Here is a 24,683-nt window from a genome sequence, read left to right on the forward strand (position 1 = left end):
AAAAGAGTTAATGTTGAAATGTCTAAAATGATGCCCTTTGAACTCTCATCGCATCAGAAATCACATCTCTATATTATAATCCTATTTACAAAACAGGATTTATTAAGTATAGGCACATTTTAACAGAACACAACAAAATTATCATTTTTACAGCCAGTTTTCTTTACACACATCGTGGGATGCATACAGTAGTGTTCAGAATAATAGTATTGCTGTGTGACTAAAAAGATTAATCCAGGTTTTGAGTGTATTTCTTATTGTTACATGGGAAACAAGGTACCAGTAGATTCAGTAGATTCTCACAAATCCAACAAGACCAAGCATTCATGATATGCACACTCTTAAGGCTATGAAATTGGGCTATTAGTAAGAAAAAGTAGAAAAGGGGGTGTTCACAATAATAGTAGTGTGGCATTCAGTCAGTGAGTTCGTCAATTTTGTGGAACAAACAGGTGTGAATCAGGTGTCCCCTATTTAAGGATGAAGCCAGCACCTGTTGAACATGCTTTTCTCTTTGAAAGGCTGAAGAAAATGGGACGTTCAAGATATTGTTTAGAAGAACAGGTAGTTTGATTAAAAAGTTGATTGGAGAGGGGAAAACTTATACGCAGGTGCAAAAATTATAGGCTGTTCATTTACAATGATCTCTAATGCTTTAAAATGGACAAAAAACAAACAAACACGTGGAAGAAAATGGAAAACAACCATCAAAATGGATAGAAGAATAACCAGAATGGCAAAGGCTCACCCATTGCTCAGCTCCAGGATGATCAAAGACAGTCTGGAGTTACCTGTAAGTGCTGTGACAGTTAGAAGAGACCTGTGTGAAGCTAATTTATTTGCAAGAATCCCCCGCAAAGTCCCTCTGTTAAATAAAAGACATGTGCAGAAGAGGTTACAATTTGCCAAAGAACACATCAGCTGGCCTAAAGAAAATGGAGGAATATTTTGTGGACTGATGAGAGTAAAATGGTCTTTTTTGGGTCCAAGGGCCGCAGACAGTTTGTGAGACGACCCCCAAACTCTGAATTCAAGCCACAGTTCACAGTGAAGACAGTGAAGCATGGTGATGCAAGCATCATGATATGGGCATGTTTCTCCTACTATGGTGTTGGGTCTATATATCGCATACCAGGTATCATGGATCAGTTTGGATATATCAAAATACTTGAAGAGGTCATGTTGCCTTATGCTGAAGCGGACATGCCCTTGAAATGGGTGTTTCAACAAGACAATGACCCCAAGCACACTAGTAAATGAGCAAAATCTTGGTTCCAAACCAACAAAATGAATGCCTCGCAGATGTGAAGAAATCATGAAAAACTGTGGTTATACAACAATACTAGTTTAATGATTCACAGGATTGCTAAAAAAAGCAGTTTGAACATAATAGTTTTGAGTTTGTAGCGTCAACAGCAGATGATACTTATATTGTGAACACCCCTTTTCTACTTTTTTTACTAATAGCCCAATTTCACAGCCTTAAGAGTGTGCATATCATGAATGCTTGGTCTTGTTGGATTTGTGAGAATCTACTGAATCTGCTGGTACCTTGTTTCCCATGTAACAATAAGAAATATACTCAAAACCTGGATTTATCTTTTAGTCACATAGCACTACTATTATTCTGAACACTACTGTACATGAACATTTCCAAGTCACTGAATATGTCTTCATTTCAATCAATAAGAAATAATAAATATATTATTTTAAGTATGGCACCATGTGGTAAATCTATTGAGTAGGGCTGCAACTAATGATTATTGTTGTAATTATGACATTTTTTTTATTAATCCTTTGATTATTTTGTGATTAGTCAATGAATCCTTTGGTTAACTGCTCCCCTTTCCTGTCTCTACTATCTCTACAAATCGTGGATGGAACAAAGTCTACATTTGTCAAACATTTGTCTTTGCTATTTGATTTTTCTGTGAAGGCTTTCTGTTGCAGAACTCAAGCAACAGTAATAATTATATAATTTATTATTTTTGACGTTGACATATGCGGCCATAAATGGTTGTACACCCATTATCTCACAGAATTTATTAGGCCCTATGTGCCACCTTCTGCCCTGCAGTCTCTGCACAGCCTAGTCTCACGTTTTTTTTTCATGCTCCCATCACGAAATGAGTCAAATTTTCATGACTGGGTTTTTTTTAACTCACTATTACTAACCCTACTCTTACCCCCAACCCTAACCTTAACCATAACCTAACCCTACTCCGCCCCCCCACCCTAAACATGACTGCCCTGACACCCCCCCCCCCGCTTCACTTTTAATTTTGTGCAGTCATGGTGGAATGAATTAGAATGAATTTGTGCTGCTGTGACGAAAATGAGGCACTTTTCTCACAATATCACAAACCAATAGATTAATGTATATTTGTGCTGCTGAATCACAACTTGCCGTGAGACTTCAGTATGCAGGTTTTTTGTGTGCCCAAGGTAAAAGAAGTCAGCCATTCAAATTTCATATTTACATCTTATTTTAATAAGGAGAACATATTTACCTTGGGGGTGAGGCGGGATTGCATAACAACAAATATTTTATTTTCCCTCTTATTCTGTCTACAGGAGCTAGTGCCTGTGTGCATGCATGAACTTTTCAAAAGACCAGAAGTTACCTTTGACCTCGGGTGTATTCGCACACGTAGCATGGAGGTGACGTACGTGAGATGTCTTGTAAATCACTCCAGAGGTGTTTTCTGGTTATAAAGCAGTGTTTTTAGATTTAGAAGTGTTTATTTCTCACTAGCTTTTACATAATATATGAGAAACATGATTGACAGAAAAAAGCTGCTTCAGAGCGTTTTCCGCCATCTTGGATTTTTTTGTTCAAGCAACCAAATTATGTCACCATGGCTTTCTATACTCTGATTGGCTGTCAATGAGTGCTTTTCAGCATCCCTCACGCAAGTAAGGGGAAGCGCCCATGTGATTTATGATGTTGACTGTATGCGTCGGTATCATAAATAGTTCAAGGTCTTCTGTTCTTTTGAAATTTTCCCCTTCAGGGGAACTATTTACTAATTTCTTTCTAGACAATATGAATTTTGATCATATTGGCAATGTCATATTATGAATCCCCAATTTAAAGGCTAATAAATAAAACTATGGTGGTGTCAAAAAAAATTCTTTTCATGACTTAAATCTTAAACATTTGAAAGGCCATTCACCTTTAAGAGAGCCTTTGCTCATTGTACACTGATTTTGTGGAACAGCTTCCCAGCAAACTGGTGAATCATTTAAGGTTAATTTTAAAACATATTTATTTTCTGTTGCTTATAATTAGGGTATAATCTTATGTAATTTTATTTATATTTGTTTGCATGATACATTTTTAATTTACTTGAATTTTGACTTTGAACTTTCTGACTGAAAGTGCTATAAGATTATTATTATTGTTAGCAAAAATTGTGACAAAGTGCTTCATAATGTTCATAGAACATACAACAGTTAAATGCCAGTAAAAGAACAATTTGAGTCACGCATACATGTCTCAGAACAAAAATAAAACCTCATCATTAATATTTAAGTTATACGTCCATACTTAGATGGCCCCTAAAATAGAAAATAACATACTTGCTATTGCTGCTATTTGTGGGTAAGAAAAAAGATGCCTTTCAGAAAGCAGATATTCCACCAAAGAAAAGCGACAATAGGAAAAAAGCCCTTTATCATGCTGAGTTTTTTTTTATTATTATTATTTTTATAATGTTTGGAACAAAAGTAAGCTTGCAACTTCACAAGGCAAAGACAGGAAGGTACATAAGGTTTCAGAAGTACAGTGAAGTGTCTGCATTCATTGTGGACAGGACAGGCTGAACGCTTGGCGATACTGCAAAAGTGAAACATGGAATTTTTTTAGGTAATTTCTCTAATATAGAATTTAAAAGACAAAGTGGGCTTAAACACACAAAGAGTCCGAATTTTTCACTTTATTAACTCAAAGAAGCAGCTTGATAGTGTTAATTTAATGTATTGTATAATTATTGCAAAATTAGAAGAAATCATCTGTCTTTTACCTTCCAGATATACTCTACATGATTGACTGCGAACAGTTCATTTTAGTTCACTGATTTTTCTAGTGTTAAGTCATATTATCAGTTAACTCAAACTGCTATGCATGAGTAAGGTCTAGACTCTTGACCTCACCAATCCTTGAGCATGCACGTTGGCAACAGTGGTAAGGACAAACTGACCAATCAGCTTTTATTATTTTACAGGAAGAAACCTCAAGCTGACCAGACAGACAGAACAGAAAGCCCAGAACAAATTTGACAATACATGCAGATAGGCCTGCTTATATCGGGAAAATTATGACTGTGACAATCAGATATCACGCATTGTACACAGTGAAGGTATAACATAATTGAACACACTCAACACATCTGTCCAAGGTCACATAGGGTAGCATCCAAGGGAGTAGAGTGACAGGGGCAGTCCACAGTGTCAACTCAACCTCTGTGTTGGGAAAGTGTAGGAACACGGACCCACAACAGGGGGCGCAAATGAACGGACAATGGAGAAAGTCAAATCACAAAGTTTTACTGTTGTGAAATCACACAACAAATACAACAGATTACAAATACAGCAGTAACCGAATTCCAATGGTGTCGTGTGGGCAGGCTCGACGATAGGAGACGTCTGTCCGAGTTGAAACCGGAACCACCCGATCTCCTCTGCCACCGAACCCCGGGGATACTGGAGCCGCCAAGTCCCGAACCCCAGGTGGCCACTGCCTCCGCTCGTCGGATCCGGTACTGCTGGCAAGGAACAGAAACAGTCAGGTGTGGGTGCGGCTGCACCCAGCAACACACAGGGTGGGAACACCACCTCCACCTCTTGTCAGGAAAATACTGGTGAGTGCAGGAGTGTGAGTACTTATCCAAGAAGTCCAAAACAATCTCCCGCTGTACTACTCACTATCTGCTATCCAACACACAAGCAACAAAGTATTATCGTCAAGAACACAATCGGCTGAGTACGTTACCTCCTTAGTAGAGCGATAGCTCGGCAATGAGGTGGAGATGCCGTCCTGCTGATATACCTCCCTGTTGATTGATATCAGCTGTCTCAGGTGATGGGTGACAGCTGTCACCCTGGCTGCTCCTGTGAGGCGGCAGCGCCCTCCGGTGCCTGGAGCCCGCACTCCAGGCAGGGCGCCCTCTGGTGGTGGTGGGTCCAGCAGTACCTCCTCTTCAGCGGCCCACACAACAGGACCCCCCCTCAACGGGCGCCTCCTGGCGCACGACCAGGCTTGTCCTGGGTGGCGACGGTAAGAAGTCGGCCAGGAGGGCCGGGTCCAGGATGAAGCTCTTCTTCATCCAGGAGCGTTCTTCGGGGCCGTACCCTTCCCAGTCCACCGATACTGAAAACCCCGGCCCATCCGTCGTACGTTCCAGGAGCCGGCGTACAGTCCAAGCCCGCTCGCCGTCCGATGATCCGGCAGGATGTGGTTGCCGGACCCGGAGTGCAGAGGGGTGAGGTGTGATGAGGTTTGATTCTGGAAACATGGAATACTGGATGAATCCGCATGAGGCCGGAAGCTGAAGCCTCACTGCGGCGGGATTGATGACCTTGAGAATTTTAAACGGCCCAATGTATCGTGCCTGTAGTTTCGGGGATCCACTTGTGAGGGGAATGTCCTTGGTGGACAACCACACTTCCTGCCCAGGACGATACGTAGAGCCGGGGTCCGCCGCCGGTCTGCATGGGTCTTCGCCCTCGTCCGGGCCTTCAACAAAGCAGAACGGGCGGCACGCCACACCCGACGGCACTTCCGTAGGTGGGCCTGGACCGAGGGCACACCGACCTCTCCCTCAACCACCGGAAACAACGGGGGCTGATACCCCAAACACACCTCAAAAGGGGAGAGGCCGGTGGCTGATGATACTTGACTGTTGTGGGCGTACTCGATCCAGGCCAGGTGGGTACTCCAGGCCGTCAGGTGCGCGGCTGTCACACAACGTAGGGTCTGCTCCATCTCTTGGTTGGCCCGTTCTGCTTGCCCGTTGGTCTGGGGGTGATACCCGGACGAGAGACTGACCGTGGCCCCCAGTTCCCGGCAGAAGCTCCTCCAGACGTGCGAGGAGAACTGGGGACCGCGATCGGAGACGACGTCTGATGGTATCCCATGCAGACGGACGACGTGGTGGACCAGAGGTCCGCTGTCTCCTGGGCCGTTGGTAGCTTCGGGAGGGCACGAAGTGGGCGCCTTGGAGAATCGGTCCACTATCGTGAGGATGACGGTGTTCCTGGGACGGCGGAAGGCCCGTGACAAAATCCAGGGCCGATGTGAGACCAGGGGGCGATGAGGCACGGGCAGCGGCTGTTAGCAATCCCGATGTCCTGCGGTGGTCGGCCTTGCCCCTGGCGCAGGTGGTACAGCCTGGATGTAACCCCGGACGTCGGCCTCCAGGGACGCCCACCAGAAGCGCTGCCGACGACTGCCACGGTTCTATCGCACCCCAGGTGACAGGAGAGCTTAGAACACGTGACAGAAGTCCAGGACTGCAGCCCTAGCTTCTGGTGGGACGTAGAGTTTTGTTCTTCGGTCCGTTTCCGGGGTCCGGGTCTCGTGTCAGGGCCTCCCGGACGGTCTTCTCCACGTCCCAGGTGAGGGCGGCCACGATAGTGGACTCCGGGATGATGGGATCCGGGGGATCCGACGACTCCGTTCTGACTTCATCTTCATGTACCCGGGACAAAGCATCCGATCTTTGATTTTTGGTCCCGGGACGGTAGGTGATCCGGAAGTCAAAACGGCCGAAGAACAATGACCAGCGGGCTTGCCTGGGATTCAGCCGCTTGGCGGTCCTGATATACTCCAGGTTCCGGTGGTCAGTGAAAACCGTGAATGGCACAGACGTTCCCTCCAACAGATGTCTCCACTCCTCAAGAGCCTCTTTCACCGCAAGGAGCTCTCGATTGCTGACGTCATAGTTCTGTTCGGCTGGGGTCAACCTGTGGGAAAAATAGGCACACAGGTGAAGGACCTTATCGGTCTTCCCGCTCTGGGACAGCACGGCTCCTATCCCTGAGTCCGAGGCGTCCACTCAACCACTAACTGGCGACTAGGATCCGGCTGCACCAGAACGGTGCAGACGAGAAGCGCCGTTTCAACTCCTTGAACGTGGCATCGCAACGATCCGACCAGGTGAAGGGAACTTTTGGCGAGGTCAGGGCTGTCAGGGGGCTAACTACCTGACTGTAGCCCTTAATGAACCTCCTGTAGAAATTAGCAAAGCCTAGGAACTGTTGCAACTTCCTACGGCTCGTGGGGTTGGGGCCAGTCCTCTCACCACCGCCGCAACCTTGGCCGGATCAGGAGCGACGGAGTTGGAGGAGATGATGAACCCCAGGAAGGACAAAGACGTGCGGTGGAACTCACACTTCTCGCCCTTCACAAACAGCCGGTTCTCCAACAACCGCTGCAGGACCTGACGTACATGCTGGACATGGGTCTCAGGGTCCGGAGAAAAGATGAGTATATCGTCTAGATATACGAAGACGAACCGGTGCAGGAAATCCCGCAAGACATCATTAACCAACGCTTGGAAAGTCGCGGGAGCGTTTGTGAGACCGAACGGCATGACCAGGTACTCAAAGTGACCTAACGGGGTGTTAAATGCCGTCTTCCCACTCGTCTCCCTTCCGATACCGAACCAGGTGGTACGCATTTCTAAGATCGAGCTTGGTGAAAAATTTGGGCTCCATGCAGGGGTGTGAACACTGAATCCAACAGGGGCAACGGGTATCGGTTGCGAACCGTGATCTCGTTCAGCCCCTATATCAATGCATGGACGAAGTCCGCCGTCTTTTTTACCCACAAAAAAGAAACCTGCGCCCATCGGGGAGGTGGAATTCCGGATCAACCCGGCAGCTAACGAGTCCCAGATGTAGGTCTCCATTGATTCGCGCTCAGGCCGTGAGAGGTTGTACAGCCTACTGGACGGGGAACTCACTGCCCGGAACCAAATGAATGGCACAATCATACGGACGGTGGGGGGGAAGAGTGAGAGCCAGATCCTTGCTGAACACGTCGACAAGGTCGTGGTACTCCACCGGCACCGTCCCCAGATTGGGCGGGACTCTGACCTCCTCCTTAGCTCGGGAGCCGGGAGGAACCGAGGAACCTAGACACACCCGATGGCAGGTCTCGCTCCACTGAACCACTACCCCGGACGGCCAATCAATCCGGGGATTGTGCTTCAACATCCAGGGAAACCCTAAAACCACACGGGAGGTGGCCTGAGTCACAAAAAACTCGATCACCTCCCGGTGATTTCCTGACACCACCAGAGTTACAGGTGGTGTCTTATGCGTGATCGGAGGGAGTAGGAGCCATCTAGTGCCCGAACCTGTACAGGCGAGGTAAGCGCCACCAGGGGGAGCCCTATCTCCCTGGCCCATCTGCCTGTCCAACAGATTCCCCTCAGAGGCCCCGTGTCCACCAGTGCTGGGCCTTCAGGGTTGAGTCCTCATAAAGGATCGTAACTGGGAGTCGTGTGGCAATGTGGGTGTGGTCCCACGTGAATGTCTCGGCCCACCCCTAGCCCAGTCTCTAGGGGCGGGCGGTTGGAGTTTAACCGCTCGGGGCAGTCTCTCACATGGTGCTCTATTGAACCACAAATAAAACAAGCTCCGTGGGCCCGTCTCCCTCTGTGCATCTGGTGCCCTAAATGTGGCCCTACTCGTGTCCATAGCTTCGTCAGCAGGGGGAGCTGTGGCCCCACGAGCGCAGGGCCGTGGAGCGTGGGGAAGGCGGAGCGCGGCGAACCGGAAGGGAGCGGGACGGCGGCGTGCCCGGCCACGCCCTTCGTCCGTTCCTCCGCCGACGTTCTTCTAACCGGTTGTTAACCTTATGACAAGATCGATGACCCATCTAAATCCCGCGGTTCGTCCTTAGCCACCAGGTGCTCCTTAAGAACCAAAGGTCAGTCCGTTTACAAAGGCGGCGCGGAGGTGCAGTGCTATTCCACCGGACCCTCGCAGCCGCGATGCGGAAGTCGACTGCATAGGCAGCTGCACTCTGACGCCCCTGTCTCATTGACAAGTAGCACGGTTGAAGCGGTTTCTGCCTCTATTGGGGTGATCGAACACGGTTCTGAGCTCCCTTACAAACCCATCATATGTTCAGAAGGAGCCGTGAATTCTGCTCCCAGAGCGCTGTAGCCAAGCGCGTGCCTCACCGCGAAGAAGGTTTATTACATAAGCTACTTTGCTAGCATCAGTTCGCGTACAATGACGGGACGCTGTGCGAAGACGAGGCGAGCACTGCATAAAAAAATCTGCGCACGTCTCCACACAGCCTCCGTACGGCTCTGGAGGGCTTATGTAAGCATTCAGGGGAAGGTGGGTGGGGGTCGTTGAACGACCAGTGGAACATCGCTGTTATCACAGGGTCGAGCGGGAGGGAGAGCCGCAGCGGGCGCCGGAGGGCGCGCTTCCACCTGCGCGGCGAGAGCCTCCACCCTGCGGTTCAGGGGACGTTCTGCTCGGTCATAAATCTAGTCGTGAAAGCGGTGAGGATCCACTGCAACTCACCGATTACCCTCCTGCGGACGCTGCACGTCCTGTTCTCTCCATTGCCGTTCACAGCCGGTTGACGCCCCCTCGGGATCCATGACGTTGGCCGAGATTCCTGTTGGGAAAGTGTAGGACACGGACCCACAACAGGGGGCGCAAATGAACGGACAATGGAGAAAGTCAAATCACAAAGTTTACTGTTGTGAAATCACACACAACAAACACAACAGATTACAAATACAGCAGTAACCGAATTCCAATGGTGTCGTGTGGGCAGGCTCGACGATAGGAGACGTCTGTCCGAGTCGAACCGGAACCACCCCGATCTCCTCTGCCACCGAACCCCGGGATACTGGAGCCGCCAAGTCCCGAACCCCAGGTGGCCACTGCCTCCGCTCGTCGGATCCGGTACTGCTGGCAAGGAACAGAAACAGTCAGGTGTGGGTGCGGCTGCACCCAGCAACACACAGGGTGGGAACACCACCTCCACCTCTTGTCAGGAAAATACTGGTGAGTGCAGGAGTGTGAGTACTTATCCAAGAAGTCCAAAACAATCTCCCGCTGTACTACTCACTATCTGCTATCCAACACACAAGCAACAAAGTATTATCGTCAAGAACACATCGGCTGAGTACGTTACCTCCTTAGTAGAGCGATAGCTCGGCAATGAGGTGGAGATGCCGTCCTGCTGATATACCTCCCTGTTGATTGATATCAGCTGTCTCAGGTGATGGGTGACAGCTGTCACCCTGGCTGCTCCTGTGAGGCGGCAGCGCCCTCCGGTGCCTGGAGCCCGCACTCCAGGCAGGGCGCCCTCTGGTGGTGGTGGGCCAGCAGTACCTCCTCTTCAGCGGCCCACACAACACTCTGTCCCGTAGACAGCCAAGGAGCAGAAAAGTGCCACTAAGATAAAAGAGACCCAATAATTTAACATTAAAATCAAGAGCTACCTGCTACATTACATAGCAGGAAACTCGGACCTCAGGTCCTCAAAAACCGATCCTTAGTATCCTACCCATAACATTGATCTTTTCACAACATACAAGAAACAGTGGCCTCTTGTGGCCACCAGGACCCTGCAGTTAGCAACAGTGTTCCATAAGCAACTTGTTAGCCTTTTGATTTTTATTTTATGTTATGATCATTGTAAATGTTAAAAGGTGACAACATGGTCCCGTAAAGGAGGTTTACTGGTCCTCGCCCTTTTATCTATCAGAACCCAAAACCTCAAAGGTGAATTTTCAGTTTTACCAGGTGGTACATGACTGACTGGCTCCATTAATTCTATTTTTTGCTCTGCTAAATGCACAGAGGATAATAAGAAATCAGAACACGATTAATCAACAAAACATTGTGTGTTTATACTCAAATACACACACACACACACAGACACATTTCCTTCTTGTGTGCTGTCATGCTGTGGTCTTGTTCGCATTTTGCAACACTTACTGTATGCATGATAACACTGGAGGAGCGTTCTACCACAACAGTTTTGCAGCATTGCTATCTCATCTTACGTCAGTCAGTCAGTCAGTCTCTCTCTCTCTCTCCCTGTAGGGTCTGAAGCCACTGAATCGTGTGAGCACAGAAGACCAAACATAGACATGGTAAGTGGACAGAACATAATGTCAGTATAATGTAGATTAGATTATGCAGCTCGCTCTCATATTGTCTGTCTAACCAGCACGGATGGTTTTGCGTTTAGCTGAAAGAGGTGCTGACAAACTGAGGTCAAATGAAAGCTAAACATTAATTTGCTGACACCTGCCACCATGTGAGTCCTCGCTTTTGTAAAGGCAACAGTGTAGGGTGTCGCTGCTACCTCACAGTGGACACGCCTGAGAGCATCTATCCAAAGGCAACTTATCTTTACAGAATGATTGAAGGATTTATTAGCAGTCCTGATCAATAATATTAGCAGCCCTGAATTTTAAGGGTCGGATTTAAAACAACAGTATGTAGGATTTATTGCCATCTACTGGTGAGGTTGCAGATTGCATAATGTCATGGTGGGTGTTGCTGGTTTTGCTTGCTTAGCTTCTCTTGTGATAATCAATAAGCATGACCACCCTCCCCCGCAATTCACAAAAATAAGGGTTCTCAAACATGTTACCCTGCACTAGCAACAAGTAGATTATGTCCAGTAGACCATGGGCCATGTAATCAATATCCCTATGGATTTTTGAGACCATGACTTACATCTAGGATGGGTGCAAAAATGTTGTGAAAGCCTATGGTACCCCAAACAACATACCCTTTTTTCACAAATGTGAATTTTGAGCATTAGTGAGAACCGCTGGTCCAAAATGTCAACATGCATCAAGTATATGTTATTTAAAAAAATCAAAACAATAACACAACAAAGCATGCATTGACTTTTGAAAAGTACTTTCATCAGTATTATGAATTTATTATTAAATAAATTGCTGAAAAAAAGGTGACCCAGTCACTCCATTTCACCATCATTGCCGTCCTCATCAGAATCTTCTTCACTGTCGTCATTATCTAAAGTTTTGCATCCAGTGATGTTATGACAATCATGTCTGGCACATTTGCACAGATCTGTGCATGGAACATTGTTTTGCAGACATCTGCATCTCCATATTTAGTTAATTACCAATGCAAGTGCCATTACACAATCATGCAGTTGCATAAAATCACAATTACCATGAAATAAATTAGCCATAAGATACAGTATTCCAATTATGCAATTTCTGAGCAGTAATAACAAAACAAATTTGTCCAGAGGTTTCCTGTGCAGTGAAGCATCTAAAGTCACAATGAATGATGAAATCAAATGGCCATGAGATGTGGCACTCCAATCAAGCAATTGCTGGAGAATAAGCATGACCACCCTTTATTTATTATGAATAAATAAAGGCCCGAGGTTCATCTACATGCCGAACAGTAAGCATAAAAACAAAATCAATGTAGTATTAGTATGAATTAGAATTGTCAGATCATTAGAAATGATAAGTTGGTCTAGTTAAATTTCTTTGAATATCAGTGGGTCATACATAATCAACAACAGGATTTACACAGAAAAATACAGCATAATAATTTTCACTGTTTGTTTCACCATACCAACATGTCATATTAATAATTCACAGTCTTCTAAAACAGTCACCCAAGTACATAAAAGCAGTGATACACAGTCAGTGAGTCACAGAGTTTGAGTCATCATATATAAAATTTAAGCTGACATGAAATGAAATATTATACTTGCCTACGTATAAAAGCTGCAGCTTCTGGTTTTCCTTTAGGGCCCCTTCACACATAGTGCAAATATGTACAACTCAGGGCGACACCTGTCAGAGCAGCCCATATGAGCGAACCAAGAAACATCACGCTGATGGGCAGGTGTGCACGATGATGGTGCGATGGTTCGTGCAAGCGGGAACACAGTGCCACCAGCTGTGCAGTGTTCGCACAGCTGTTGTGAAGAAAAAATAAATTAAAACTTAAAAAAATACATGCTGCGACGGTTTTGTGCACGTGGGAAGACAGCAGCTTTTCACATCAAAAAAAATTACATGCCACCCACGGGAATCAAACCCACGCCAAAAGTTGTTATTACTAGTCAGAAACTTTACCACTGAGCTACTATCAGTGTCCTGTAAAAGTTGTGGGAAACTGCCTCATATCAGGAAGGACATGGACGTATTTAAAATAAATAAATAAATAGAACCGCACACCATATAAAAACACCGCATTTTATTGAATACCGCTTATCAAGCAGGCAATACAAGTATGATGCATCTGTTCCTCTGTAGATGACCCATGGTCACAGGCATACAGTCATGAAATGACATGAATGATGAAGCATTTCATTCTTCTCATGTCCACATCTACTGGTCTGGTGCATCCAGCCAGCCGCACGACACATGTATCTTGTGGGTTCTGCGCTGCAGGACAGACGGCATGTCATGTGGAACAGAGCTCACGTGGGTGGTGTGACAGATCACCCACTGTGTGTTCTGATCTGACGGTCCGTTTCAGCCTGGGGACAGCCTGTCAATGCCCACACCGTGCACACGCTCACTCACTGCAGCCCGTCACCACAGCGATATATGATTTAATTTATGTCCACGTGATGACAGCAAGCAGACATACGCGCGTCACAGTATGCAGTTGTTAGTCCATGTCCATCCAAACACAGTATGTGTTGTCCAGCTGGGATGTCCAGGTCAGCAGATCTCCACAGCCGCTTCTGTCGGCGACCACACCCCCTGTCAGTGTAGTGCACACACCAAAGCCACACTCATGGGGCACTTAGACAAATTTCACTGCCAGTATGACAGTGGTTGTCTGCTGACTGTTGTTGTGTTAATAGTGCAAATTGCCACACATTTTCTAACTGCCAAACGAGCGGTGTTTGTGTGTCACCTGGAATTTCGCCGACACCTGCCGCGAGAGGGATTGATGTCTTTCAGCCGCTGGTGTGTGCAAATAGTTGTAGCAACAGGTGTACAAGGCAGCTACGATTTTACACGTTTTGCACACGATTCCTGCTTCATGCACACTTTATGTGCAAATCGACCAAATTTGCACTATGTGTGAAGGGGCCCTTACATTTATGCTCTTTGTAGTTCTTTCAACCCATTCCGGTAATGTGTGAATACCATGTATTGTGTAATCTACCATTGTTGGGTATTGAAGGTTTACCATTATTATATGTGTAAATGTGAAATAAAACTAGCTGTGAAATTCGCAACGTACTGTAAATTAATCTAGGATGCAAGTAATTGTATCACATGTATATTATATGTCTGTTTTTTATTACCCAAGCCCATCAAATATAGCCATCGGGTATTATGAAGAATTTGCGTCCGTCTGTCCGTTTTTGCTCAGCATAAGTCCAGTTCTATGAGTCTTCATATTCACAGGGAACATTCTTGGGACACAAACCTTGGACAAGTTCAAAGGTCGCTAACCTTGACCTATTGTAAGAGGTATTTTAAGAGGTTAAAAAGTCACATTCATTCTGACATCATGATGTCAGTTGCAGGTCTCTGTAAAACCGCTTCACTTATGTGCTTATATACATGTTAATCATATATTCTGTAAAGCTAGTGAGAAATAAACACTTCCAAAACTGAAAGCATTGTCTTTGGAACCTAATAACACCTCTGAAGGGATTTACAAGACATCACAGGCTAACTGCAAACACTTTCTTTTGTGTGTAAATATAACCTCTTTCATATATTATGTAAAGGCTAGGGAGAAATAAACACTTCCAAAATTAAAAACACTGTTTTTGTAACCTGATAACATCTCTGGAGTCATTTACAATACATTCAGTGTGCATGCTAATTTCCGCTAACTCAAAGCTAACTTCCGCTGTTGTCAAAAGCTCATAAACATAAATATTGTGATTGATTGATTAACAGAGAGGCTTTATTGAACATGTATAAATTGTAAGACAATTAGTTATTAATAATTAATGTAAATACAATACGTGTGGGTGTGTGTGTGGTGTGTATATATATATATATATATATATATATATATATATCCCTTTGGCTGCTCCCTGTTTGCACTCGGGGTTGCCACAGCAGTGTTGTATAAAGTACTGGAAAATCACACTTAAGTAAAAGTACAGATACCCATTTAAAAAATTACTTTGGTAGAAGTTCAAGTCACTGATTGAAATGCTACTCAAGTAAAAGTCTTAAAGTATCTAGTATTTATTGTACTTAAGTATGACAAGTATATACAACTAAATGTACTCAAGTATTGAAAGTAAAAGTACAAGTAAATGTTAATAATCAAAAACGGACTGATTTTTTATATAAAGTTTATCTAGGCTTGTAAATGACTGGTCGTATTGGTCAAATACTGAAAATTGTGCACATCATACAAAAACACTTCAGAAACAAGGTTTCAAAACCTAAACGAGAGTAGGCTACTCACTAGGTGTTCACAGGAAACTAGAGCCCGACCAATATATCAGCTGGCCGATATTATCGGCCGATATAAGCCTTTTTCAAAGTACTCACTATCGGCCAAAAGTTTGCCGATAGAACGCCGATAATTTCTCATAAACAGAACAGTTACTGAAATAATGTTTGTGAAATAATGTCCTTGCACCGTTTGTCCAGTAGATGGAGCTCTGACTCCATTCAGCTGAGAGCTGCTTACACCCCTGCTTAAATGTGTTCATCACCGGCCCCCGTAGTTCGCCGTCACACTGCACTAATTGGCTGACAAAAGCATACAAGTAAGTTTATAAGGATGTTGTTTGTAATAACTTTGCGATTACATTCACCCCACATTTCTCCTGTTTCAGTTCAACTAAGTTTGATTAACTCACTTTATGTAGTAATGTGTCAAATGTGCTTCATTGCGTCGGTCACGCTTTTTATTAAGCCCACGTTGTGTAGACCTTATTTCTAGCATGAAAAACTTTCATTTACTGCTAAGAGGTTGAAACATTCAGATTCACTGGTCAGCCGGAAGGGTTCTGGGAATTACTGCCGTTCGCCATTAACCCTCTGGGGCCGACGCTCGTATACGACGGCCGGGACCAAGTTTTACTAAATTCTAAATAACTTTTTAATAATATAAGATAGAAACTTACTCTTTTTTTTTTTTTTGCTAAAAAGTTCACTCCGTGGACTTTCGATCCACCGGCAGCCATCTTGATACTCCTCATAGAAGATGTGTGATGACGTGCACAATGTGAGTGTCCAATCGGAATTGGTTCTCCGTCACATGGTTTTCCAAAATCCAACCGTAGGGCAGATTTACCTCACGTGATATGGCAAAGATCATTTTCCGGAGTGATATCTTACTAGTTGGCCCGTTTTAATAGCCTCCCTAACTGCTCCAGTTGCATTTTTGCATTTTTTGAACTTGAAAATTCTTCTCTGTTATAAAGTTAATCAATATGAGGACAAAGCTTTAGCTTTTAGCTCATACCTTTTTTGTTAAGGGTCCAAAAAAGAACATTTTATTCATAAAAAAAAAAAAATTGGCTGATTTATCGGCTATCAGCAAATCAGCCGATTTATCGATTATCGGCATTTTTTTCATCCAAATATCGTAATCAGCATTGGCCTCAAAAAAATCCATATCAGTCGGGCTCTACAGGAAACAATTATTTCTATATGTATTTATTTATTTTCATTGTTACATGGTTTTATCTTTTCTGTTGCGTTTTGTTTCATTAGGTTCTTTTTGTCTTTTTCTCTAAAATTGTATTGTAACATTATTAGTCTATTATTATTGACTATTATTGTATATTATGTAGACTATTATTGTTGTTGCTATAATATATGAATAAAAATAAATTTAAAAAATTACAATTTGACTCTTTTACGACAACGAACGCTGAGCCATTAATTATACAGAAAACAAATCAACACAAACGTGCTGATGCGAACAGCTTAATGCTAACTTTAACATTGAAAACGCCATAGACATGCTAACCGCGTTAGCATCGGTCCCATTTTTAAGTTATAAAATACATCTATCAACTGTTTCAGAAGACCATAACAGGTCGGTTTAACATAAAAATATTAAATATTACTCACAGACATATGCTCTTCAGGGTTTTCGCAGGGAAAAATTAGGTTAAAGGGAAATAAAACAATCCACAAATCATAGCTTGAAGCACTGCTTCGATCTGCGAATCACTGCTTCGATTGGTTCAACGTTCAAAGCAAAGCCGCGCTGCAGAAAAGTTGATTACAGACCCGCTGCAGGTCTGTAATGAATGTAGAGAAATTATCATTTTCCTGACAAACAAGTGCACAACTGCAAAAAAGCCTACCGGACATGCCTCATGACAAATCGGCCTGACTTCGTTGCAGTCACTAGTAATCAGTGGTGTCTCTGGGTGAAAACACGACTTTTTTCGTGTGTGTGTGTGTGTGTTTTTTTTTTTTGTAACGAGTAACGGCATGGCGCATAGAAAATGTATCGGAGTAGAAGTATGCAATTAAGGTCGGAAATGTAGTGAAGTAAAAGTGAAAGTAAGCTGAATTAAAAAACTCAAGTAAAGTACAAAGTCTCCCAAAATGTACTTAAGTACAGTAGTGAAGTATTTTTACTTCGTTACTATACAACACTGCGCCACAGCAAATCCAAGGTGGATCTGCATGTTGAATTGGCACAGGTTTTACGCCGGATGCCCTTCCTGACGCAACTCCACATTACATGGAGAAATGTGGCAGGGGTGGGATTTGAACCCGGAACCTTCTGCACTGAAGACAATGCTTAAACATTGCGTTATATTTTTATTTCACAATATGAAAATGTTTATTATGTTGTTGCTATTCAGTAACGTTGTAAATGGTAAATGGACTGCATTTATACAGCTCTTTTCCATCTGGATCAGACGCTCAAAGAGCTTTACAATAATGCCTCACATTCACCCCGATGTGAGGGTGCTGCCATACAAGGTGCTCACTAAACACCAGGAGCAATAGGGGATTAAAGACCTTGTCCAAGGGCCCTTAGTGATTTTCCAGTCAGGCTGGGATTTGAACCGAGGATCTTCTGGTCTTAAACCCAGTGCCTTAACCACTAGACCATCACCTCCCCTGTTTGTACATGTTATTAAGTATTCTGATGATACAAAATTGGTTCATTCTACTATTACACTGTTATTTCTGAGCATGTTTTAAATTCTGTTCTTAAAATCCAGGCATACTAACTATAAAAAATAACATAATTTGATTGGGAAGCCTGTTGCTATGGACCTGTATTTGTGTTTGCATTACTATATGTGGAAGCTCTCCAGCTGTCGTGATGAGTGCTGGTCGCTGAACTGAAGCACAGGGGCAGAGCATGTGCAGGCTGCAGAGCCCAGACTAGCCGTCTGCCTCAATGCAGCACTGATCTTTTAAGGCAGCAGCTGCAGTTTGAGCTTTCTGTGCCGAAGCCAAATTTTGCTCCACAGAAAATGCAGCACTGAATTTATCAGGAACACAATACCAACACTCCACAGGATGAAGCTACAGATTTCACTTTTTTATAACAGAATCTGCATGCAACGCTTAAATGCAAACTCTTGACACGTCTCAGGGTTTATGAACTGTTGCATAGCAAAGGGTGACGTGTTTTTGTGCAATCTAACCCCCTGTTGCGTGTCCCGCCACTACACACATGCACATCATCCATGCATGGACATACGCACGCACCATATGGTGCTTGTCCCACGCTGAGGAGGCAGTGAAACAGGTGCCAGTAGTGAGCTGCATTCATGGGAGTCTTCACCCTGCAGGGGCGTGCTGCTCCCCACTAAAAGGTCAAATGGAACAAATGTAAAAACTAGAGTGCACTCACAGAGCACAGACGTCTGCAAGGCCCAACAGTGGTTTGTCTTTAACTGAGTTGAAGTACAGGTGGCACTGCTGATTCATTAAAGTACATCTTGGATTAAAAAAAACAGTGGGAGGATACATGATATAAAATAATAAGTAAATATAACACAATGCTAAAATGTGAGCATGTAATCAATGAAAGAGTGTGTAGAAAGAATGTGACTTTTGACCCCTTAGAATAGGTCAAGGTTAGCCATCTTTGAACTTGTCCAAGGTCCATGTCCCAAGAATGTTCCCTGTGAATTTGACAGTGGTAGGCACAGCTAACCAAAAAGTTAGCTTTGATAACCGCTTCCTCTGCATAACTGCATTTTGTCTGTGTTAAATGCATAGAACACTGCCATCCACTGGATGGAAGTGTGAATAGCGACCAACAATCATACGGTCAGTTTGTGCAGAGTCACACTTAACAAACAAAATTTTAAGTTTTGCAAATGCCTTTTTTTTTTGTTTACAAATGAAAAAATTACATATTTTCAAATACACATTTATTGTAAAAACCAACACACATGTTACAGTAATGTGTATAGTGGTTTTTAAAAAATAAATAAACCAACCAACCAGTGATGAGAGGAGGCTCATTTTCCCATAATGCCTTTTGGCATCTGTTTCTGTTAATGCTCAAACCTTCAGAATTAGTGCGTTACTTTAAAACTAAAAGATATGTGTGATGTTTTTACTTTGTAAAGAGTTGACGTTAATGTCGATAAACTGTCTGGAATTAGTTTTGTTTTTAAATCAAACCATAAGTGAAAACTGCCTTCCTTTTGATGTATTCTGCCACATGTTTGGGGCACTGTAGGTTGAATGCAAATGACTACTTTTTTGTAGCAACCTGGCAGCCAGGCTCATACTGCTGGGGTAGGGTTGAGCTCAACTTCTCACAGCTGCGTGACTGCTGCAAAACACTTAACAGATGGGCACTAATGTGTATGATTTTAGAGTTAACAAATGTTTTTCACCGTTCAGCTTTACTCTTTACTTTACTCACTATGCCAGCAAAAAAAATGTTAGCAGACTGAAAGTTAGTGGAACTGAATTTCGCGGAACCTAATTGGTCCGCTGATGGTTTTCAAAGTTAGCTGAAAAGCTAATCCGCTAGCAAAAAATTAGCTTTGCTAATTAGTGGTTAGTGGATTATCGAAACTGTGCCCACCACTGGAATTTGAAGACCCTGGCAGTAAGTTTTTGCAATAACCGATACACATATTTTGGCCTTGGTTAACAATGACTGCATTTTCATCTATCTTAAAATCTGACCAATTTACACTGACATGCAAATGTTTGGGAACCCTTGGGTTTTTTTTACATACTGAAATATTATTATGCCATAAAAAAGAGTTAATGTTGAAATGTCTAAAATGATGCCCTTTGAACTCTCATCGCATCAGAAATCACATCTCTATATTATAATCCTATTTACAAAACAGGATTTATTAAGTATAGGCACATTTTAACAGAACACAACAAAATTATCATTTTTACAGCCAGTTTTCTTTACACACATCGTGGGATGCATACAGTAGTGTTCAGAATAATAGTATTGCTGTGTGACTAAAAAGATTAATCCAGGTTTTGAGTGTATTTCTTATTGTTACATGGGAAACAAGGTACCAGTAGATTCAGTAGATTCTCACAAATCCAACAAGACCAAGCATTCATGATATGCACACTCTTAAGGCTATGAAATTGGGCTATTAGTAAGAAAAAGTAGAAAAGGGGGTGTTCACAATAATAGTAGTGTGGCATTCAGTCAGTGAGTTCGTCAATTTTGTGGAACAAACAGGTGTGAATCAGGTGTCCCCTATTTAAGGATGAAGCCAGCACCTGTTGAACATGCTTTTCTCTTTGAAAGGCTGAAGAAAATGGGACGTTCAAGATATTGTTTAGAAGAACAGCGTAGTTTGATTAAAAAGTTGATTGGAGAGGGGAAAACTTATACGCAGGTGCAAAAAATTATAGGCTGTTCATTTACAATGATCTCTAATGCTTTAAAATGGACAAAAAACAAACAAACACGTGGAAGAAAATGGAAAACAACCATCAAAATGGATAGAAGAATAACCAGAATGGCAAAGGCTCACCCATTGCTCAGCTCCAGGATGATCAAAGACAGTCTGGAGTTACCTGTAAGTGCTGTGACAGTTAGAAGAGACCTGTGTGAAGCTAATTTATTTGCAAGAATCCCCCGCAAAGTCCCTCTGTTAAATAAAAGACATGTGCAGAAGAGGTTACAATTTGCCAAAGAACACATCAGCTGGCCTAAAGAAAAATGGAGGAATATTTTGTGGACTGATGAGAGTAAAATGGTTCTTTTTTGGGTCCAAGGGCCGCAGACAGTTTGTGAGACGACCCCCAAACTCTGAATTCAAGCCACAGTTCACAGTGAAGACAGTGAAGCATGGTGATGCAAGCATCATGATATGGGCATGTTTCTCCTACTATGGTGTTGGGTCTATATATCGCATACCAGGTATCATGGATCAGTTTGGATATATCAAAATACTTGAAGAGGTCATGTTGCCTTATGCTGAAGCGGACATGCCCTTGAAATGGGTGTTTCAACAAGACAATGACCCCAAGCACACTAGTAAATGAGCAAAATCTTGGTTCCAAACCAACAAAATGAATGCCTCGCAGATGTGAAGAAATCATGAAAAACTGTGGTTATACAACTAAATACTAGTTTAATGATTCACAGGATTGCTAAAAAAAGCAGTTTGAACATAATAGTTTTGAGTTTGTAGCGTCAACAGCAGATGATACTTATATTGTGAACACCCCCTTTTCTACTTTTTTTACTAATAGCCCAATTTCACAGCCTTAAGAGTGTGCATATCATGAATGCTTGGTCTTGTTGGATTTGTGAGAATCTACTGAATCTGCTGGTACCTTGTTTCCCATGTAACAATAAGAAATATACTCAAAACCTGGATTTATCTTTTTAGTCACATAGCACTACTATTATTCTGAACACTACTGTACATGAACATTTCCAAGTCACTGAATATGTCTTCATTTCAATCAATAAGAAATAATAAATATATTATTTTAAGTATGGCACCATGTGGTAAATCTATTGAGTAGGGCTGCAACTAATGATTATTGTTGTAATTATGACATTTTTTTTTATTAATCCTTTGATTATTTTGTGATTAGTCAATGAATCCTTTGGTTAAATTACATGTAAAACATAATCATAGATTTTACTAATAATTTAACAGCATTCAAATATTTTGTCCTGAAAAGTATTTATTTTACAAATAATAATAATAATAATGTCAACATATAAAGGATATAAAGTGCTAAAAAATTATCGAAGAAAATCTTGCACAAAGCTTTGCCTCTTCCTGAGATGCAGAAGTCAACCACCCATGCAGACAACCTGTCCATAAATTAAACAAGTCATTCAGAAAATACTCAACAGAATTAGTTATAAAATACAATCAGTGATATATTTTATGTTTGTTTGTTTTTTAGTACATTGCCATTCACTCTGCATTTACCACATGTGAGAGGTGTAATGCCCATATGTAGTGTATCTAAATGTTCAGAATAATCTCATCTTTCGGAATATGTGGCACATATTTGTCCAAAACATGGTATAAAAAATTAATTGGGCTTTAAACTTGGAAAAAAAATTAAAACTGCTTTTCAAAAAAATTCTTCAGATCTTTATAGAAAATGCACTTATATTCATATGGATGAACTGTTCATCCACAACCGTTTGTAGTTTCAGGAAGTGGTTGAATGATGCCTCTCTGACGTTCCATCACTCATCTATTAATAAAAGCATGACACTGGTTGTGCGCGTGTACTTTGCACCTTCCCCTGGAACGACCACAGCATTTGCCCCGCTGTGAAACATTTCTAACTATTCAGAGCATTTGTGTGTATTTTGTTATCAGGGAAACTCTTTCACCCCTGAAGTTGTCTTTATCTGCTTATTTTCCCCACAGGGGTTCAGAGGCACAATAACAGACGCTGCAGACTTTGATCCCAGTGCTGATACTGAGACTCTTTACAATGCCATGAAAGGCATCGGTGAGTGCATCACTTCTTCCAGATATGATCACCTGGGCGGTGCAAAGGTCACCGCTGCTCATCTCCTCATCTGCTGACATTCACAGATCATTTTGCCTGACCATTTGTCATTGCTGTGGTTACATTACGTTTTGCTTTGTGTTCTTTAGGGAGTGATAAGGAGGCAATCTTAGATCTGGTCACCTCCAGAAGCAACCGGCAGAGGCAGGAAATCATTTCAGCATACAAATGCAGCTTTGGAAAGGTAGACAAGCACATGATAACACACATACTGCTTAAAATAATTAGAGGAACACTGTCATTAAAGCTGCAGGATGCTACTGTAAGTGCATCATGTTATTTCACCAGGACCTGATTGACGATCTGAAGTATGAGCTGACGGGAAAATTCGAACGCCTCATCGTCAGTCTGATGAGAACCCGGGCCTACCACGACGCCAAGGAAATCCACGATGCAATCAAAGTACAACGTTTACTCTGCACTCACATTAGTCCATTCTTAAATAATTAAAGCACAAAGCTCTATCTTTAACTTCATGTTCTGGTTTAAGGGAGCTGGAACAGATGAGAAATGCATGATTGAAGTCCTGGCATCTAGAACCAACAAACAAATACATGAAATGGTTACAGCATACAAAGATGGTGAGTTTTTTTTTTTTTTTTTTTTTGTCATTTTTAAATTTAACCTTTATTTAACCAGGTTAGTCCCATTGAGATTGAGATCTCTTTTGCAAGGGAGACCTGTGCAATTATAAAGTTTCCAATTCACCTAACCTGCATGTCTTTAAAGCTACAGCGTGTAGGATTTAGAGGCGTTTATTAGCAGAAATGAAATACAGCATTCATAACCATTTGTGTGCATTTTTGCATAATTATCTGCAATAACAAATCAGTGTGTTTTCATAAGCTTAGTATGAGCTCTTCACATCTACATGGGAGTGGGCCCCATAGACATAAAATACGTAGATGCCTCATAACTTGCTGCAATGTAATCCAGCGACACTGCCATATTGGATGGGTCTCTTCACAATCGGCTCGCACCAGAGTCAACCGGAGTCAATGGAGAGTGAGCAAATTTGTCGTTATTTTGTGCTGCTTACAGTTGCAATAACCGGCGCAGTATAGAAACCAGATCGCATGGGATTACCTTTCGTAAATAAGATTAAACAATAATTTTGGTTATTTTACCATTTGTATTATTATGTCATGGTAACAAACAGTACTTATGTGTAACGTTATTACACCAGGAACTGGTACTCTCATTAGCTGTGTTTCCATCCAACTAGTATCGCAATTCCCAACTCAAGCAAATTTTTGTTAATGCAGCAAAAGAAGAGTGCATTTGTGCGCATTTCCATTCACTTGTTATGCACTTTTGTTTCACACTTCTTTGGAATTGAGTGGTGTCTGTATTTCACAAAATAAGGCTGCACCACATCGCAAAATTAACTCCACTGCGGTTACAGAGTGCCAGCACACGCAAGAAGCTATGCAACACAGTTCTTTTTCAAGGCTTTTAGCTCTTCAGCCCCAGTCAAAAGCCTAACAAGGTAGTTTAAATCCCCTGGAATGACCTGGAACTTTCTTTTCCTGGCCTTGAAAAAAATGTTCATCTTTGTAACAAATGTTAAAGCAAAAATCAGCACAGCCTAAGGACTCCCATGCAAAAAACCCCAAAAACTATTTTTATTTTTTTTTTTATTTTATTAGGGGTATCTAATAATTTTTCTTTTTTTTTTTTTTTTTTTGCATGGGCGCGCTTAGGCTATGCGGATTTTTG

General features: G+C 42.7%; 1 protein-coding gene across 2 annotated transcripts in view; it reads left to right on the forward strand.

Annotated features, from left to right (window-relative positions):
- The window catches only part of anxa6 (annexin A6), a 68,936-nt gene that overhangs the window by 18,875 nt on the left and 25,378 nt on the right, over positions 1-24,683 (forward strand). For both annotated transcript variants that reach the window (XM_034181496.1, XM_034181497.1), the window contains exons 2-6: positions 11,089-11,138; positions 22,820-22,904; positions 23,054-23,148; positions 23,253-23,366; positions 23,455-23,545. In XM_034181496.1, the coding sequence (XP_034037387.1) occupies positions 11,136-11,138; positions 22,820-22,904; positions 23,054-23,148; positions 23,253-23,366; positions 23,455-23,545 (388 nt within the window). In that variant the 5' untranslated portion in view covers positions 11,089-11,135. The remainder of the gene's footprint in view (positions 1-11,088; positions 11,139-22,819; positions 22,905-23,053; positions 23,149-23,252; positions 23,367-23,454; positions 23,546-24,683) is intronic.

Source organism: Thalassophryne amazonica, chromosome 11, assembly GCF_902500255.1.
Source record: "Thalassophryne amazonica chromosome 11, fThaAma1.1, whole genome shotgun sequence".
In the NCBI taxonomy this organism is placed as follows: Eukaryota; Metazoa; Chordata; class Actinopteri; order Batrachoidiformes; family Batrachoididae; genus Thalassophryne; species Thalassophryne amazonica.